The sequence below is a fragment of the Tenrec ecaudatus genome, chromosome 17 (assembly GCF_050624435.1).
Source record: "Tenrec ecaudatus isolate mTenEca1 chromosome 17, mTenEca1.hap1, whole genome shotgun sequence".
Lineage (NCBI taxonomy): Eukaryota > Metazoa > Chordata > Mammalia > Afrosoricida > Tenrecidae > Tenrec > Tenrec ecaudatus.
The window spans coordinates 1,747,096-1,767,607 of NC_134546.1; the positions used below are offsets into that span (position 1 = coordinate 1,747,096).

The 20,512-nt window shown below is 41.7% G+C and overlaps 1 protein-coding gene across 4 annotated transcripts in view; it reads right to left on the minus strand.

The window, feature by feature from the left end:
* The window catches only part of CCDC88A (coiled-coil domain containing 88A), a 128,822-nt gene extending 108,541 nt beyond the window's left edge, over positions 1-20,281 (minus strand). For 2 of the 4 annotated variants that reach the window (XM_075535646.1, XM_075535645.1), the window contains exons 1-2: positions 19,471-20,280; positions 19,265-19,365 (exon numbers count right to left, since the gene is read on the minus strand). In XM_075535646.1, the coding sequence (XP_075391761.1) occupies positions 19,265-19,365; positions 19,471-19,533 (164 nt within the window). In that variant the 5' untranslated portion in view covers positions 19,534-20,280. Of the gene's footprint in view, positions 1-19,264; positions 19,366-19,470 lie in introns of all 4 variants that reach the window. The other 2 variants (XM_075535648.1, XM_075535647.1) reach the window with 2 other exon arrangements.
* Between the last annotated feature and the right edge of the window lie 231 nt (positions 20,282-20,512).

Sequence of the window (20,512 nt, forward strand, 5' to 3'; positions counted from 1 at the left end):
TGGCTGATGGGCTAGAACTGTTGACCTTGTGGTTAGAAACCCAATTAATCATCATTCAATGCACCACCAGGGGGGCTCCTTTGCAATCATAGATCTTCAGTAAATAGTTTTCCTCTCTCACTGTCTATTCTAGCTCTGTATTTCTATTTTCTGTACTCCACATTTAAATTCCTTCAAGTCCCTCTCACCTAGGACTATCTCCTGCTCATTCACCTGGAGAGTTTTTGAGCTTACCTAGTTTCATTATAAATCACACAACAGAAGTCCAACACAATAACTAGTCCAAGATCTTAGTTTTTTCCTTTAATCTCTTCCAGCCTGTTTTGTTATAGGATCATTCAGAGAAAGGATGATAAAAGAGTTCAACAATGTGATCTATAAAACTAATTATGTGATAAATCATGATAATTCATTGCTGAAGGTATTCCAAATTGTGGAGCAAGCAATCAAATGATAGATGAATGTCCTCCTCCCACCCATTTCATTACAGGTATGTTTTATTACAAACCTAGATATTGAAATCTTAGATCTCTGAAGAATTTTACCACCACCAAAAATTACATAAGCTAAAAATAACCTTGCACATTGTGTCCATTATTAAAAGACCTACTCTTAAAAAAAAGAACTACTCTATAAGTTGAGATACATCATATTCTAATAAACATGCTGATTTCCTTCTCATTTGAACAAGTTTCATAACATTATTATATGTTTTATAAGATAAATCTTTGTCCCTCCTACAGAGTTGTTACTCTGTTTCTCTGTTCTTTGTGATGTTTTTAAACCAATTTTACATTTACGCCCAGCATTGCTCACAGGGCATCTGGATTCAGCTCCCAGGAAGGCCCATATTTTCCTCTGCATAAAAACTCTTCTTCTAGCAAGTAGTCAGCTCCCAGACTTAAAAGGTTTTGTTTGCTCAAAAATCATTTCTCAATTTATAGTAAAATAACTATTTCTAAGTTTTCTAGGCATTTTTCCACTCTTTGAGGAAGACTACTTTTAACAATGAAGACAATTCAGAGTATAGAAAATATTTAGTTTTTCTGTACTAAATATGTTGGAAATTATTTGAGAAATTTGAAGAAAAATAAAAAACACAATTTAGAGTATTTTTTTTTAATTTAAAGTACTCCAATACCTGAAACAAACTTCTCATTCAACAGGAAGCCCAAAGATAGGAAAACAGAACATTCCTGGATTCTTTTATAAAAACCATGGTGCTTCACAGGCCTCTGTGCTATGATGACCAGATCTGGGGGGTTCTATGGTCTGCTAGGAAATCCAATAAAATAGAGGAGCTCCTAGTAGAACTAGTAATGGCTAAGCACCCAAAGCCTCTAGCTTCAGTCTCTAATCTCCAGTTGTGATTTTAACACACAGAACTGAAACTTCCCTGCGTCTGTAGCATCACTAGATAGTGCATCACAGTCCATTACCCTAGGGTAACCCTGCGGACTCTGGGTATGGACCCAGAGAGCAATAACCGCACAATTAGAAGGCAGGTTTCCCACTTGAGGCACTCCCAATCTGAGTCAGGGTCATACTGACATCTGTTAGAAACGTGGGGAAAAGGCCCTTTCACCCCAGGATTAGATTTTGTTATGTGAGAGGTTCGCCCTCAAGCAAAAGTGCTGAAAAACTTTGAGCTCCATCCTCATGATGATAAAAGAATATTTAAAGGCAAGTTTGATTTTAGATGATGTAACTGTACAATACCCTGTAACTTCGGGAAAAAGAACATGCTTAAAAAAAAGAAAGAAAATACAATGATGGCACACTACCTGGGACGGAGGTAACAATACTATTGTTACAACACAAAATACTATCAATTTAACTAAGTTCATAATAAATATATTAGGGGGACAAGGCAAGAAACAGAAATGGGAGCATGAAAAAGGCCTAAACATCATCTACTATCAGGAAGACAGTGGACGATGTCCACAGGGACCAATACCAAGGTGAGCAAGTATGGCGCTTGATACATGGCTAACAAAGGTAAAGCTTTACTGTGGAGACCAGAGCTGAGGTGTGGGGAAGGATGAGGGCAAAGGATGACTGTCTTCCACTGTGAACCTTTTCAGTATTAACCAACCTTTGGAACCTTATAACCATTTCTTAAATAGGAAAAACACAATAAAGATCATTTGATTTGTGAAGCCTCTCTCAATTTATTCACTAACTTCTAGGGGGAAAGATCAGTAAGTGTGTCCGTTTACTTAGCTGAAGTACATTTAACTAGGCTAGACAAGTTAAATTGAATTTTAAGGAATTTTAAGCCAGAAAACATCTGTGAGACTAAGCATAAGAACGCCAGAAAATAAATATAAAAGCCACCTCTGTAAATATGTACTTTTCCCAAAAGACAAAGAACTACCACCATCTGTATAATTTCAAGTTTATTGCTTATACAATAAAAGTTATACTACAGTAACAAATTATAGTATGACTTGCAGAATTATTTTCCCAATTGTAGCCTATTAAGTATTTCCCCTTTCACTCATGTTTAATATTTAAAATGCCTAACCAAAATTAATTCAGAGAAAGATGACAGGAAAGTTATCACAAATTCAGATAGAATCACAATGAATGGACTTTTGATTAAGCTCATTTGAAAGCATCTATTCCCCCCACTCCCCTAAAGCATATACTTTCAGAAGGGTCTTTTTCTACAAAAATGAGCTACTGAGTGATACTCATGTGACACATGAAATGTGAGCAGATACCTTTTAAATCATATATAACTGTTTCCAAGACAACACAATCTCAAATCAACCATTTCCTTTTATAAGATGAAAACCACACATGCTTTCGTGGCAAACAGCCTAGCGATACAGCTCAAATCTGTGCAGCCAGAAATGAAATGCGGTGTGGCAGTAAAAGATGACCTCAAGCAATTTCACATTTATAAATGACCTACTTATGACGAGTCACATTAATTTCAATTACAGTAATAAACAGACAAGAACATTATCTATCATTGCATACAGGACTTTTTAAATTAGAGGAAAAGATTAGAGAAAAGCTAAACTACGCATGTTTGCAACACCGATACTAAAATTTGGTGCTTTTACAACCAGATAGGTCTTTACTTATTTATTGACTAAGATCTAGAAACAGAAATCTGATAGTTTTAATGGCGTTCTGCTCTTCTTTCCAGACTGCAAACCTGTTGTGTGTCTTTTTGTAGCATCTGTTCAGTGTTACTGCTTAACCACTAACATGTGCTCACATTTTTCATCATGCCGTTCTAACTCAAAAGTAAATGTATATATAGTGTTTTGGTTTTTAAGTTTTTGTAATTGAGCTATGTATTCTATAGAGTAACATATAACATTTGCACATCACTATGAAACACTTGAGATAACTAAGTGGTTTGTGTTTCTATTTTAAAATATGCATGTGCCAGAATGTTTACTTTAGAATATTTCTTACTGTAATCATCATGGGCTATCCAATAGTGAGACATCTCGTTTCAAGTATAATCAGGGAAATCAGTGACTTAAAAACAACACTACCTCTCTATGCCAATAAAACTAAAAACAAAAATAACCACCCAAACCTGACAACAGTACCTCTCCAACTTCATCTTTCCCCTTTCTTACAAACACCCCACTACTATGCACCATAGCTAACAATATAACTTAATTTTTCACCTATTACACGAAGTTTCCCAAAGTAAGCTATATGGGTCTCTGGGGTGCTGGGACAATCCAGTGGGGGAGCAGCAAAAGCGGACACCTATGCTTTACCCTGGATTAGTACAAAAGTTTTTAATTGCCAGGGGTGTTCTGGGTAATTTTTTTTTCCCTGAAAAGGGGGAAATAGGACAAAAATGTTTGGAAACCCAGGTACTATAGAGTCGCTATGAATCAGAAATGACTCAATGAGAGTGACTGGCTGAATATTTTCACATATTATTAACTAATTCCATCGCTGCATTAGGCACATCAATTGCTGTGTTTGGTATGGAGGCCTCAGAGCGGGCCTGGCATTATGCTCGTCAGCGTTTTCCTAAAGGAACAGAACTTCCCTTAACATACGGTGATCAGTGACATGACCAGTGACCCAAATGCACGACTGTTTATAGCACCAAGGGACATCTTCACTGATCTGAGGGGGAACCTTTACCCATTATTCTCACACATTAAGATGGGATCATGAAGTTTGTTTTACTGAGTCTTTGTTCCAATTCCAGTCAGTCCTATAAATTCAAGAAATTCCAAATGGGGCTGATTCATAGTCAAGTGATTTCCTTTGATCAGCGACAAACTTAACGATTACAGCTTTCACTCCCACACTATCAATTGAATAGCGCACAGATTTTTAACTGAGGGTCCTTAGACCCTCCATTGTAAGGTACTGTTAGTGGGTTTTGACTCCTTGCAATCCTATGTACAACAGAATAAAACACTGCTCCACCCTGCACTGAGCTCCAACTGTTCCAGTGTTTGAGTCCCGTGTTATAGCTACCATGCCAATCCATCTTCCAAGAGGCAGTTAAAAAAAATCAAATCGTACTGCATTGGGCAAAAGTACTGCAAAAGACCTCTTAGTGTTAAAAAGCTAAGATGTCACTAAGGTGTGCCTGACCCAAAAGTCATAGTATTTCTAATTGCCTCATATGTATGTGAAAGCTGGATAATAAAGGAGGAAAGCTGAAGAAGTGGTGCCTTTGAATTATGGTGTTGGCAAAGAATATAAAGTATGTCATGGACCGCAGAAGAACGTCTTGGAAGAGTACAGCCAGAGAAGGCCAGCCAGCATGCTCGGTAAAGCAGGCAGTGAAAAAGAAGGAGACATTCTGTAAGCTGGACTGACACACTGGCTGGACCGATGGCCTCAAACGTAAGACCCATGGTGAGGATGGGGCCGGGCAGTGTGTTGTTCTTTTTGTACCCAAAGGGTCGCTTTGAGTCAAAATCAGTTAAACAGCACTTAACAAACACCACCCACCTACTTACCTACCTATCTAACCACACCAAGATACTTACCTATGCACATAGGTAGGTAGATCACTATTATCTACATAGCTAGCTAAATAAGATAGGAGACTGAGTCAAAAAGTATTGCTACTGGGGATTCCAATTCATACATGTGCAGGTTCAACCCCAACAAAACATGTTTAAATCCCCCTCTACTGTCAGTGGATGGCCACAGACAAGTTCTTGACAACCACCACCAAGAAAAAAAGGAAATAACTGTTCTCAATAAGAAGACCACTCCCCCAGTTCCTTAGCCATGTAATGCCGTAAATTAAACATCTTATCCAATGAAGCGACCCTTAAGGTAACATTTCCCAAAGTGGGCAATACCATCTCCTGGGGGGCACTGAAAACAATCCAGGAGGGCTATAAAAGCATATATGTACAGTTTATCCTGGATTATGGGCTACAGTACAAAAGTTTTTCATTGCCAGGGGTACACTAATTTCTTCTTTAAAGGAGGCTTGGAAACCTATGACTTCAGTTATGTAAGAGATCTTGTCACAGAATGTTAAAACATATGCTTCCTATATGGTCTATAATTAACCTCTTTGTCTCCAGATAACCCGTTTCTACTAAGTCCCAAGAAAAGTATCCCACTTCAGCAAGACTACAGGTTCCGATCTCCAGAGCTGGCCAGCCAAAAGGACAGTCACTACCTACAGCTGACCTCAGAAAAAAAGAACTTTGGTCAAGGAACAAAAAGTCCCCAGGACATCCATAAGCAGGTCAGCACTTACAAGTGAGATGTCAACAAGCAATTCTCTACCCAAGAATCATCACCCTGCCCCTAAAGCATATTCGTAACCATCCCTCAGAAATCAGGTCGGTATTCATAATCCCCTAATTGACTTTCTGGTGAATACAGGTCAAACTGCAATTGCCCTTCTTTGAAGGGCTTGCCTTGGTGACTACTCCTGGGCCCTGCCTTCCTGCTTGATCAACCTAAGTTCTCACCTTTCACATCCCTGCCTCTGTTTCTCACTCTGGCCAACCAAGCCTGGTTTGCTAGAAATGATAATGGGAAGTTCGAATATTTTTCAGAGCTTTATTAGAAGAATAAGTCACTTAAGAAAGTTTCATTTAAAAATTTTTTCCTGAAGAACCATTAAGGTATTTCAAAGTGATTTTTTAAATACATAGATTGTATTACCAAACCAATGTCAGTGAGTTAATTCCAACTCATAGCAATCTTAAAGGGCAGAGTACACTGCTCCATAGGTTTTCCTCAACTGTCAATCTATAAGGGAGTAGAGAGCCTCATCTTTCTCCCATGGAGCAGCTAGTGGATATGAACTGCTAACCTTGCCATTAGTAGCCCAATGATTAACCTCATTATGCCACTGAGACTACTCCTGTTAAGTTACAATTACCAGTCTTCCTCCCTTCTTGCCCAGTTTTATTCTTTAACTTAAGCATTGTTGCAATCAGCTATTTATTCTTTAATTATCCAGTTTATTTAATTCAAAATACTTAAATCCAGCTTTAGTGGGAATTAAGAGATTCTAACTTCATAAATTATCAAGGTCTACATAAGTATAGACAAGAGCTGGAAACACAGGGAATCAGGACAGATAAACCCCTCACGACTAATAATGAGAATAGTGATACCAGAAGAATAAGGAGAAGGTGGAGGGAGAAAGGGGGAAGTGATCACAATGATCTACATATGACCTCCTCCCAGGGGGATGGACAACAGAAAAGTGGGTAAAGGGAGACGTCGGACAGTGTAAGATATGACAAAATAATAATTTATGAATTATCAAATGTTCATGAGGGAGGGGGAATAAGGGGGGGGGAACGAGGAGCTGATGCCAGAGGCTTAAGTAGAGAGCAAATGTTTTGAGAATGATGAGGGTAACACGAATGTACAAATGTGCTTGACACAATTGATGTATGTATGGATTGTGATAAGAGTTGTATGAGTCCCCAATGATTTAAAAAGCATGCATACTTTTTCATAATATGCATTGTCTACGAACCTTTTACAGACCCTCCATATATAGAAAACTCCAACAACTCAAAAACAAAAGACAACCCATTCTAGAAATGAGCAAAGAACATGAATAGATATTTCATCCAACAAGACATCCAGGCAGCTAACAAACATATGAAAAGATCTTTGTGATCATGCAAATCAAAACTACAATGAGGTACCACCTCACCTCACCTCTGCAAAACAGCACTGATCAAAAAACAAAACAAAAACCAATAGCGGTGAGGTTCTGGGGAAATTGAAACGTATGCACCGCTGGTGGGACTGTCAAATGGTGCCACCACTACAGAAACGGCACTTCCCTAAAAAACTAGAAATAGAAATATCTCATGACCCAACCATCCCACTTCTAGACATGTATCCCAAAGATTCAAGAGCAGTGACATGAACAGCCATTGGCCCACCCATGCTCACCAAAGCATCAAGTACAACAGCAAAAAACCAGAATCTATCTAAGTGCCCATCAATGGAAAAATCGATAAACTGTAACACAAACATAATGGAATAAAATGTAACAGTAAAGAACAATGATGATGTACAAAACATAGCAGATGAATTTGTAAGACACTATGCTGAGTGAATTACATCAACTGCAAAAGGGCAATCCTTTCATGAAAAGTCAAAATTATACATAAACAGAAAACCACCTTCTTTGATGATTTATCAGGGATGGGAGAGGGAATACACAGAACAAACTCAAATTCAATAAGAAACAACAACACTAACTGGACTGATGGCGATTAGCAGAACCCCTGAAACTACTGCCCAAGGACACCTTTTTAACCTTGAGTTGAATCCACTCTGAAGGTCACCTTTCAGCCAAATAATGAGCCTGTAAGCTAAACAATAACCAAAAAAACCCATGAGGAATGCGCACCTTTATGTAAACAAATGGTCAACATTTACACAAAACCCAGAAAGAGGGGCAAGAAACTGGATGGGTGGGACATGGGAACAGGTGAGGTAGAAAGGGTGATAGTGCTGACATCACAGGGATGTCACAGAACAAGCTGTGTATGAATTGTTGAATGGAGGATTACACAGTAAATCTATAATGCAATACAATATTCTTAATGGGGGAAATAATAGTGGATCCTAACGGAGAGATCACCAAGATCTTTCTGAAAGAGAAAAGCTAGAAATTAGTCTTCCTTTCATTCTAGCATGTGAGGATAACAGCTCCCCTTAACTGACACACACACACCCTGCCCCTTATATAACCTCCGTCTTCTTTTTTTTAACCAAGCTTCCCATAACTTTCTACAACTGAACTGAGATGCAGACATCACTATGGGCTGTCCAAGGTGAAACCATCAGTCCGCTCTGGACAACAAAGGCACCATGCTGGACACCATGAGGAAAGTCACTGGGAACCCAACTGCAAGCACTCGTTAGTATATAACATAGAAAACCATGGATCGTGACATGGAATTTTCTCTACTGCATAACCTCAAGGCAAGCCTAAGAAAGTTGGGGGAAATAACCAATAAAAGTAGTGAAAACAAGTAAGGGATGGAATTAGAAGATGAACCAAAAACTAAAAGCAAATTCTACAATGTTAAAATTGGAGGATATCTTCAAAATATTTTAAATAAAATTATAGAAAGCTTTCACGTATTCTTTCAACCTTTACAGAAAACTTAACCCATACTAGAGACTCTGCCAATGCTAGCGACAAATGCTAGGTATGATAGGAGGCTTTGGTGATCTTGAGTACAAAATCTCTAGCCTCTAAAACCTAACAGTCTGGTAGTCGAATGCTACGGGGCCACTGGAGACAAACAAGTAACTGCCAAATTACTCCTTAGGGAGTTGTAAGATTATAAGAATCAGCACTATGCTGGCTCCTATGAGGCAGCCAGAGGTCAAATAAATGTTCTCCAACTCCACCACCATTTCTGATAGCAGCCACCCCTCTGTACCACTCTTCCTCTCTCTGGCACAGCCAGAGATAAGTCACTGAAACAATCTAATTGTAATAATAATTTTAACACCAGAGAAAGATAAAAATAAAGGACATATAAACAGAATGCGGACATTCAAAGTATAAGGTTTAAGAGGTTTCAACATCTCAAAGGGAACCTGGTTACTATTCTAGAAAACGAATGCTCATTCTCATCCAGCAGGAAACTGTAGAACAGCAAGTTCAATGCTGTCAACTGCGAGCTCCATTTTTTAAGGGTCTCTCCACTCAGCTCTCAGTCACGTCTGTAAGCTCTGGAACCCTCCTGGCCTGGTGGGTCACTGACACTCTGGAGGCCAGGGAGAGTTGAGGCTTTCTGCTCCCATAAAGATTTACAGTATGGGGAAAACCACTGGGGTAGTTCTACTCTGTTCTATAGGGTTGCCCTGCATCAGAAGAGACTCAGCGGCGGTGAGTTTGGTTTCGAGTTTGCCACCATACAAGTCTGTTCGTGTCTTCCCTGCTTTTGGTAACTTTGCAGTCACTGTTACCTTTACTGGCTCCATGACCCAAGCTACCCACCACCACACCAGCACTTGTAGGTCAGCTTACTCACCCCCATTGTTGTGCTGGGTCTTCAAGGCTATGATCATGACCCCCACGACAGACCCCTTTTTTGGATCTAGAGGGAGATTTCCAGGGAACCTTGGGAATTCAGTGGTTAAGTGCATGTGCATGGCGGCTGTTTCATAAATGGTATGGGAGGCCGCATCTCACTGCCTCTGGCTTCCCCAGTGCCATGAAACAGAGGTCAGTCAGACATGCCTCCAACCTTCAACTTTTTTCGCCTATTCTGACACCAACCATTACTTTTCTGCTGGGTTCAATAATTCATTGCAATGCCCACATAAAACTCACAGACAATATTCATGAAGGAGTTTACTGGGGAAGTTCACAGGTGGTCACAAGTCAAGACCATAGAACATTAAGGATGCAGTCTTGAGCCATGGCAGCACCTCTCCTTGGCTCCCTGGTTCTCTAGCTCAGTGGTCCATGAATCCTGCCTGCTGCTCTTGCACACAGTCGCATGGTCTTGGTGCTGTTCCTCTGTTCTGTCCCCCACTTTCCAGCTGGCTCCTTTGCTCTGTTCCAATGGTCTTCATGCCTTGGTGCCTCTGATCTCAGCCTTTGCCACTTCAGACAAAAGTGCTGTCAAAAGTGCTCCCCCTAGAGTCTCTTCTTAGTAAGCACCTGGGATTTCTGTGGTCCTAACTTCTGAGATGGCTCATTCTTATGTAGAGGCATGGTTTTTGACTTTCAGTAGAAAACGTTCCCAAGGAAACAAAAGGAGATGACTTGAATCACACCCTCTACTAAGGAGGAGACTCAGCATAATCCTTACTTTACTCCTTTCCATGAGCATAGTAGAGAACACCCTCCAAAGAGGGGCTATAGCCACAGGCATACCTAGGCTAAAATTGACAATACATTGCCTAAGGGATTCAGGCTATTAGAGCCATATTAGTGGATTATGTATCACATGCTAACCAAAATGTCAGCAGTTTGAACCCAACAGGACAAAGGATTACACTTTGGGCATCCCATAAGGCAGTTCTACTATAATAATTAAAATAAAAATTAAAAGGTATCAAGAGCTAGTATTTATTGAATACGACATATGTTAGGCATTTGTACAAATATCTTATTTGGTTCTTAATTAGTTTTTTATCCCAGTTTATAAGTATGAAACCTGAGGTTAAAAATAATAAAGCTATATAGATTTGACTGCAACAGAGGTTTTATAAAATTAAGTTGTGAGCAATTTTGACTTCTTTGAGGAAACAGTAATGGGTTAGTTCGATGTAACACCAGATGAAAATAACAGCAACCAGTAATGGGGGATACAGAAGTCAATGAAACAGAAAACAGCAAGGGGTGTGAGGGGCGAGGCTGGGAGAGTGGAGGGTGAGTGGGTTGGAAAGGGGTAACTGATTAAAAGGATCCACATGTGACCTCCTCCCTGGGAGATGGACGGCAGAGAAGGGGGGGAAGGGAGACTCCAGATAGGGCAAAATAACAATCTGTGGATTATCAAGGGCTCATGAGGGAGGGGGGAGTGGGGAGGGAGGGGGAAAAAAAAGAGGACCTGATGCAGAGAGCTTAAGTGGAGAACAAATGCTTTGAGAGTGATTAGGGTAAAGAATGTACAGATGTGCTTTATACAATTGATGTATGTATATGTGTGGATTGTGATAAGAGTTGTATGAGCCCCTAATAAAATGTAAAAAAAGAAAAGAAAAAAAATGATTAGGACAAAAAAAAAACACAGAAAACAGATCCTGTGCCTGCCTTTACACAGTTACTGTACATACTTGTGTAGAAGCCGATCGGAATATCAGCCAAGGCACCTAATCTTACCACAAAAACTGCATAAAAATGTGCTGGAAAACTTGGCTTTTACACACGAGTATATACCGTATTTCTAGTTCCTTTTTCTTTCTCCTCTTCCTCCCCCTGCCCCCCATCGCAGAAAGAAACATTTATCTCCCAACTTATAGATGTAGAAATTGAGATGCGAAGGATTTTTTTTATCATTTTATTGGGGGCTCGTACAATTCTTATCACAATCCATACATCCATCCATTGTGTCAAGAACAAATGTACATTTGTTGCCATCATCATTCTCAACGGAAGATTCTTAAAGGACAGAGTTTTGAAGTAATACAACTAGAACTGAACCCAAGTTGATTTGACCCAGAGTCCAAATCCAGCCACCTTTACCACATAGCCTCTTATTCATTCATTCACTCATTCACTCATTCAACAAAAGTGTATTAAGAACCTACTGTATGTAAACCACTATGCCAGGAATCCAAAGGAAAGATATACAGCCTGGCACTAAAAAACTAAACAAAACACCTTCCAGGCAAGGCAATAGTCAAAGCCAACCAAGAAATGTCCAATCCAGAGATGGGCACAAAACACGAATAGAAAATTTACACCAGACAGCATCCCGGCAGCCAACAACCATCTGAATAAATGTTGTTCATTAGCATAGCAGTAAGAGAAATGCAAACTAAAACAACGAGATAGCACCTCTCACACTGAAACATTTAGTAAAATTCAAAAGAACAGAAAATAATCAATGTGCAGAGGCTGTGGAGAGACTGGAAGGCTCTTACATTACTGGTGGGATTGTAGGATTGTACAACCATCATGGAAAAAAGTATGGCACTTCCTTAAACAAATGCAAACACAAATACCTTCTGATCCAACAATGTCCCTACTGGGGATATACCCTAAAGAAATAAAAGATACAACACAGACAGACATATGCACACCTGTGTTTACAATAGCACAATCATTGAAACAACCAAAAACTCCAATGATGCATCGACAAAAAACAATGAGGCTCTCAATTACCACAACACATGGACAAAACTAGAGAACACTAAGCTTAGCAGAGTCAGTCAATCTTATATAGACAGGTATTTAATGACACCACTATTACATTATTACAAAGAAAAGTGCTTTTTATACCAAAAGTAAGACTTTGAAGACTGCAAGGAGACTAGGCATGGGCAGGGGACAGGGATAGGAAACTATAGAGGGAGGGAGGGAGGGAGGATAGCAGGGGAAACAGAAAGAGCCACGGTTACAGGGGCGTTTACCGGGCTATTACTCGGATGTCACTTGTTGGGACGGGTTGTGCAACTACAAGAGGGAAAGGGCGAGCAAAGGCTCCGTCTTAAAAGCCCTCCAGATCCCACAGCCCTCAGATCTAAATCGAGGTCTCAGTGGCTAAAGAGGAAGGAAAAGTACAACTTAGTTTTTAGTAATGAACAAGTTCATCACAAACATATGGAAAAACTGCTCTGACTTAAAAGGTCACTTTGTGAGTCAGAACTGGCTTGACAGCAATGGGTTTTTGGGGTGCTTTCCTTTTTGCAAGCCCCAAGGAAAAAAGACCCATCAAGAATGACTGAATTATTAACCTAAGAGTCAGGGACACGTCTGAAAACTATGTAGGTTAAACAACAGAACTTGGTAATAAATTAGCAATTTTGATTGTATTGCATGTTTTTTTTAATAAACAAAAACAATGAGGCCCAATGAGAAGTGTTGTAATTACATCAAAATCCATAGTTTCGCCATCCTCGGTAAGAGATTATGTATTTTGTAAGTCACTCTAGGATTATTAGCATAGAATCAGAGCATAATGTATTTTGGAAATTTTAAGCATTGATAAGACAAAGGAACAAAGCTCAGCACACCAAAATGGCGAACTTCCTCTATAAAGTGGATGGGCTTTTAGGTGCCTTTAACGAAGCCGATTCTCCAGATATACGTAAGCACAAGTTGGATGGCCATGTTTCAAGGGGTTCATTTCAGAGATTTTCATAGTAGATGATTTCCTAAAGGCCCCAAGAACTCAAGATTCAATACACAGAAAACCCATGAGTATAATTAACAAGTACTAAAGCACAGAAATCTATAGCTATCTAATGGAGATCAATCATGGAGAACAATGCCAGATACAGTTCTGACAGTATAATCAAGTCTCTCAGTATCTTAAACCTTAACATATCCTATTTCCAATGACTTAGATATTATGAATAGTATACCTTTTAGAATTATGAAATTATGTCACCAATTTCTTACTAACAGCAAGTAATACTCAAAATTGGTTATAACTGAGGAATATCTCAACAGAAATTTATTACTTCTGTTTCACCTTCCTCAAGCCCTTATGCCTGACCATTAACAGTGAGGGGTAAAAGTTCATTTGCTTGGAGTAGGCAAATGCCCTGCAGCATGCAGAAGAGCTGGCCTATCCATCATTCCAGATTTCTAAATAGCTTCCTCTCCCTAGTAAAAAAGAGGATTGATGCCAGGGGTACAAAGGTTCTCCGATACAGGGAACTACTTCGTGAAATCCAGGATTCCTCTTCAAACACAGTGAATCCCAAGTTAATGAAGGGACTCCAAAATTATAAGACAGTCAGTAAACGAACAGTGTCATGATATCCAACTCTTCACTTTCGGATTCACCAAGAGCCACAAAGTTAATCAATAGTCTTATTTGTAGTAAACACTTTTAAAATTTTATCCTAAGGGTCAGAAAACAAAATTCAGTGTCACATCTCAAAACCGTCATGTAAGATTAAACAGGCAAAAGCATAGCTATCTGAAGTGATTTCTACCTCTGATGGAGCTGGATTAACAGGGTAAAATTTACCCTTAGGCCTAAAACAAGTTGGGGGGTGTGTGAAGCAAAGATATGTAAATTTTTCAAGACACCGAACACCAAAGGGAACCAAAGTACAGAGGTCCCTGACAGACAGGAAACAAGCATGTGAACCCTACTGATGCCCCAGCATATTGTCCTTAAAGAGTTTCCAGGCTGTCGAGCAGGGAATAGGAACTCAGGCAGAGTAGTCTTCCTGAGTTGAGAAGCTAGCACTCAGTCGAGAGACAGCAAGGGAGCTAAACAAATAGGAGTGAGTGTCTTAAGAAAAGACTCACAGACCTACAGAGGATATTCCTTGTGTCTTCACCTGAGTGCAAGCCGTCCCAGGTTTATGAACAAGATCAGTCCTTAGGTGTCTGTAAGTCAAGTTTGTAGGTAAGGAGAAACAAGTGCAGATCATCCTCATTTAGCTTTACCAGCGTGCATGCAATAAAAGGCTCAAGGCCTTTTTAGTGTTTTACAACTTGCATACGCAGAAAGTGGAGGGAATTGTGATAAAGAATTTGCTGGTGGCGTAGTGGATTATCACCACCAAGGTCATCAGTTCAAAACCATCAGCCACCTCTCCTGAAAAAAAAAAAAGAGGTTTTCTGCAAAAATTTACACCATCGGGAAGTTACACCGGCAGTTCTACTCGTTCTTTAAGGGCGTTCTGTTGGAAACCAAGTCAATGGCTATGAGCTTGGTTTGGTTTGACTTTTTTCGGAAGGGTTGGTTCAAGAGCAGGGTTGGTTCAATCATTTCAAAGTGACAGCAACCTTCCATTATGTAAGGCAAGCACAAGCTGTCCATTCACAGCTCCATAACCCCGAGGGGTTCTGTGTTTACAAATATATACCATGAGGAAACTAACCGAGGGTAGGGAAAATGTCACGCCATGGGGGTGGGGGGACTGGGATAATAAAGCAGGGGATTGGCTGCAAAAGCAGACACCTACATTTTAGCCTGGAGATGGGCTATAGTACAAACATTTTTAATTCCAGGGGAGCAGCGAATAAATTTTTTTTTGAAAAGGGAGTGGTAGGCTAAGAAAGTTTGGGAACCTCTAGCTTAGAGGAATCACCTACAGCACACAGAGGGACCAGCAGTAGTCCCTGTCCTCACCAGCAAGAATTATGCTTCAATATGGGCTAAAATCAGCACCACACTGAATGCTGTCCTAGCAACACTATGATGATCGCAGAACAAAGCTCATGAGTTATTTACAAAAATACAAGATCTAGTACCAACAAGGTAAACTTCCTAATGACAGGCATACAAAGCAGGAAAAACGATCTACAATAAGAAAACATAATCCCAATTACAATTCACCCAGAAAGACAGGGAGACATGGGCAATAAGAGGTTTTGTAACTGTGTTCCACACATCCAAGGAGCTAGAAGTCAGGCAGACATGGAAAATATTTTAAAAGTCTAGATTTCCAGAAATGAAATTTAATGTTGGAAAATGAAAAATATGCTGGAAAAGATTAACAGTGGCTTAAACACTGCAGGAAAAAGATTTACCTAAAACGAAGAGGCCAAGTGGTGTAATAGCTAAAAGAGACTGGATGCCAACCAAAATGTCGGTGCTTCAAAATCAGGAGAAAATTGGCAATCTACTTCTAAAGAGCTAAAGATCTGCTTCCAAGGCCTGGAGAACCCTGTGAGGCAGCTCAACCCGGCCCGTGCGGGCATAAGTAGAACTACTGACTCAATGACAAAAGTTGTTTTGCCAAATGAAATGAAGAGGGGAAAAGGTACGGGAAAAAACGATCTGAGCCTAATCGACATGTAACTGTGGACTTTCAAGGAGCAGGAAGGGACAACATATTTGAAGAAATAATGGTCAAAATTTCTCCCAGTCTGGTGAAGAAAGTGGATGGTGCCAGCTACCAATCAAAATACTGTCTGGGATCTTAAAGGCTTGTATTCAACCAAGCAACCATCTAAGTGTGAATCCAGCTAAGTCCTCACAGAAGCAGCATACCAGGCTTGTGTGATCCAAAGATGACAATTACAAAATTCGAATATGGTGAAATTATGAACACCCTATTTGAAGAAGGCTAGGGAGGGCAGTGGAGGAGCCATCAGCAGAGGATCCAGTTAGACCAAGCTGCTGGGAAGTCTGCTCCAGCCAAGGCAAGACTCTCAAAACAGTCTTACTCTCAGGCAGAGACCATTGTAATCCTGATTATGGGGGATAGAACTCAGTACCAGGCCAGTTGTCCTCCCTGTAGACGTGACCTGAATCAATACGGAGTGCAAGTATTTCTTAGATGGCCCGTGACAAATTTCTTCCCTGGTTTTTTGAATGTCGATAGGGGTCTTTTCCCTCTTATGCATGCATCATTTGTATTTTTGCCTTTATACACCTTAGTGAGACTTGTCTTCACTATTTTGTGTTGGTTTTCCCAGCTGTGAAGCACAGGAGGACTGGATGTTTATGATAATAACTGTAACAAGTTGTTATAGGGAGTGCAGGGGTGGGGGTGGGGAGGGAAGGGATTTCTGGAGTGAACGGTGGAGAGGGAGAAAGCACTAGAACTGACAGTGACTGCACAACTCAGTTTGAAAGTGATGTGACCATGGGGGAGGGGGAGACAAGGAAGGGCTCTAAGACAGATGTGGTGGTGATTATGCAACTCCCCTTATGTGATTGAATGACTGAACAGTTCAATTGTATATGTGAATTATGTGCCAATAAAACTGTTGGGGGGGGGGAAGGAAAAAAAATTTCCAAAATTGATAAAAATCACAAACACACAGATCTGTAATACTCAATGAACCCAAGAAAATGACAGGTTACTTCACTTAGAAATGATTCTCACTCACAAATTCTACAACCAACTGTAATCTAGAAATTATGTCAACCTAACACTCCCCTTTAGCCTAACTTATTAGTTGAAGTGACACTTTGGGAGAGTATATCAAATCACACATTAATCTAACTGCTTATTAACAAAAATCCTAACCATCTAAAAACAGCCTTTAAAAAAAATTTAAACAATGTTTCTTTTCTTATCCTCTCAATGAATAATGAGATACTCATTAAGGTATATCTGTGTTGGTCTTAATTTAGCAAAAAAAACTAAAACATATGGATATTTCCTAATGGTCTTTTTCTTTAGTTTATGCACATCATTCAGAACAGAATTAGGACACTGAAAAACTTTTAAAGAAACTGAGAGGTGGAACTGAAAACACAGAAGCAGAGTTGAGGTTTGGAAAAGTCAATCTTCCCCAAAAAACCCAACCTAGCAACCACTATTTCAAAATACACTTTTTTTTTAAAAGTGTAAAACTGTAGTCAAAGTGAAGTGTCTTGTTTTTAGCACTTTGACTAAAAAAAATATATATGTTGGCTAAAACAAAATCAAAGCAGAGAACTGAAAACATTTCCCCGTTTTTGTGCACACCTATTTTCTAGAGTTCAGCACACAAATACACACATTTCTGTCTAAAAACAGGCAAGTGAGGAGGCAGAGAAGAACAAGTTGTGAGGATCTACGTAATGGCTACCCTTCCTGTCATGTTTCCCTTGAAATAGAAGTCAATTTCGTTATTCTACCATTTTACTTAGGAAATAGTGGGATATTTCAAAGGCAAAAAATAGTCCTATGGAAGGGCTGCTAAAATATCACACACACATACTATCTCTGTAAAGAATTCATTTCTACGTTCCTTTTTTCTTAAGGAAAAGTAAAAACATTTACATGCATTTGAGTAACATATTTCTTTGAGTGCCTATGCAAATAAGACACTTAGGGGAAATGTGCAGTAGAGTGTAATACTTCCCCACAGGCTCACAGTGACATGAAAAAATGGCACACAAATCTTTGAGCACAGACTGAGAAGTACCCAGTGCAACAGTGCTTTAGAAATTTGACTTCTGCCCTTTTTTAAACAGAAAAAATAATTTCCAAGGAAGATTGTCCATAGCCTTGGAATACTGGAAGATTCCCACCCTGAGAAGGCAAACAGGTGAAACAATAATCCTTTGCAATTTGGAGAAGCACGGTTTGCAAAGGATTTGATTCCTAAGGGCTGGGAGACGGAAGTTGTTACAGAGACAGCAGTGATCCTATTGTTAGAACTGGTCAAATTGTGAGAACTGGAAATTGTATGTGTAAAATTAGCAGAGCCAAACAGCAGTGGGTCTCGAGTAACATATACTGAGATTAAACACTGCCCTAAATTCTTATATGAGAAACAAAATGAAGGGTTCCAAACAACTCTTGTAAATTAGAATCTATTTTCAAGAGAAGCCAGCGTAAACACACATCATTTTGAGCACAATTGTATGTAATATGCAGAATTTGACAACCCGTATTCAAGTAGTTAGAATGCATGTATGTTCCAATACCTCTAACAATAAAGCATGGACCAGTTCTTATTTCACTGATTCAACTACCAGTATGACTTCAATAGTCAACTCCCAGGTCAAAAGCATACAAACCCCATAATGTAAAATCAAAGATAAAGCTATGCCTAAATAATCATTATTTAGTTGTGATCCAGGTTTCAGTCACCAGCATTTCAAAACCTCTAAGAATACCTTAAAGTGATCTACCAAAATATTAATCAAGCTAATAATTTACAGTGAAGCACCTAACCACACTTCGAGTTATGATAGACATCTAAATGACTGCCCACAGCAAGTCCTCCTCACCAACCAGAACTATTGTCTGCAATCTTCTCGCTTCAAAATCTGTCCTGACTTCACCGGTTTTAAAATTGGGGCCATTTATTTTTAGGCGCAGAGGTTAATAAGCATTTCTGTATCAAATGCATGCAACTTCACAGTAAAGCTCTCCTCCCTCCCCTTACAAAGCTAGACTTTTATTCTCTTTCCCATTTTTTTGCCAAATTGTCAAAAAGGACACACTAGGGTCTAGAATTCAGTGCTGAAGGCTGTAAGCGGATGAATAATTAGAAGTTCCATTATTTTTAACAGGTAAAATGACTGGGTTGTGGTCAGAAAGCTGGGAATACAAGACTGTATTCACGCCTTTCAAGGTTCAAGTCCCCAACCACCTGGACTTTTCATGGGCTTAAGACGGGGAAAAAGTCTCCAAATTCACAATACGCGTTTTCTCCCCCCACCCCACCCCACCCCACCCGGCAAGAGTCGTGTAGCGGGGCACTTACATTTGCAGCATGACCTGGTTCAAGAACACCCCATCCACCAGGGCCACATAGTCATCCAGGTTGGTGCCGTTTCCCGCGGCCGGAGGTCCAAACGTCTTCACCTGGAACCGAGAAGGGAAGGGCCGTCAGGTCGGCGTGAACGCCCCCTCCACCTCGGCGCCACCAGGAGCGCAGCAAAGTACACAATAAAGGGCACCCCCACTCACCCAAGTGACCAGCGGGCTGGTCATGAACTGCTCCAGCAGCGGGGTGAAAATCTCGCTCTCCATTTTACAGCTGAGGTGTTTGAAGAAGGGGGGGAGGAACCACCAACCCCGCCCCCCACACAAAAAATCACGCGTAGGGAATTTGGCCGCTAAACGTGGGAGCGGTGAAAATCAATAGCAGCGCCTCTGCGCAAGCGAAGACAATCCCATGGTGGAGGGGAGAGCGGCTCCCCTCAACAAACAGCCAAGGCCAAGGGGGACGCGGCTCCGACGGCCGCCGGGGCGGCGCGCGGCGCTGGAAAGGTCTCTCCCGGGCGCGGAGGGGCAGAGCGCGGGCATCGGGGGCGGAGGAAGGGGAGGCGGCCGGACAAAAAGCCCGAGCGGGCTGCCGGCCCCGGGGGGCAGGGGGACCACGCGCCCCGGGAAGCGGCTCGGCGGCGGCTGCCGAGGGGCTCCGCCTGGGCGGCCGCGGCTCGGCACGTTCCACGCCGCGCGGCGCCAAGCCTCCCGCCCGCCGCCTCAGCCGCGACCGGCTCGGCTCGCCCCTTGCCCGCGGGCAGTCGCCATCCCTCCACCGCCGCCCGCCGGGGCGTGGGGGCCCGAATGCGCGTCCCTCGCGCCCGGCGTCCGAACCCGCCCTCCAAGCAGGCTTTCCGTTCGCCTCCGAGCCGCGCTGGCACCGAAATCAGCGCCGCGCTCCGGCCTCCGCCGCCGCCCTCTCTGGAGGCGCGGGGGCAACGGCCGCGGCACCGCAGTGCCGCATCACACCCCGCCCGCGCCGCCCAACCACGGCCGCGAGCCCGCCGTCCAAAGCGGCGCGCCGGCTCCCTCCGCGGCTATATCCTTCCGCCGACTCCCCACCCTTCCCGCGCCGCTGCCTCTGGATGGGGGAAGAAAACCGCTGCATGGGCGCGCCCCCGCGCGCGCGCCCGAGCCCGCCGCCGCCCAGATGCTGGCGGCGGGCGCGCTCCCGCGGCAGCTGCTGCGGTGCCGGGCGCCGGGCTCGCGCTCGGCGCTGCCGCGGGGGCCTGGGGACGCGGCT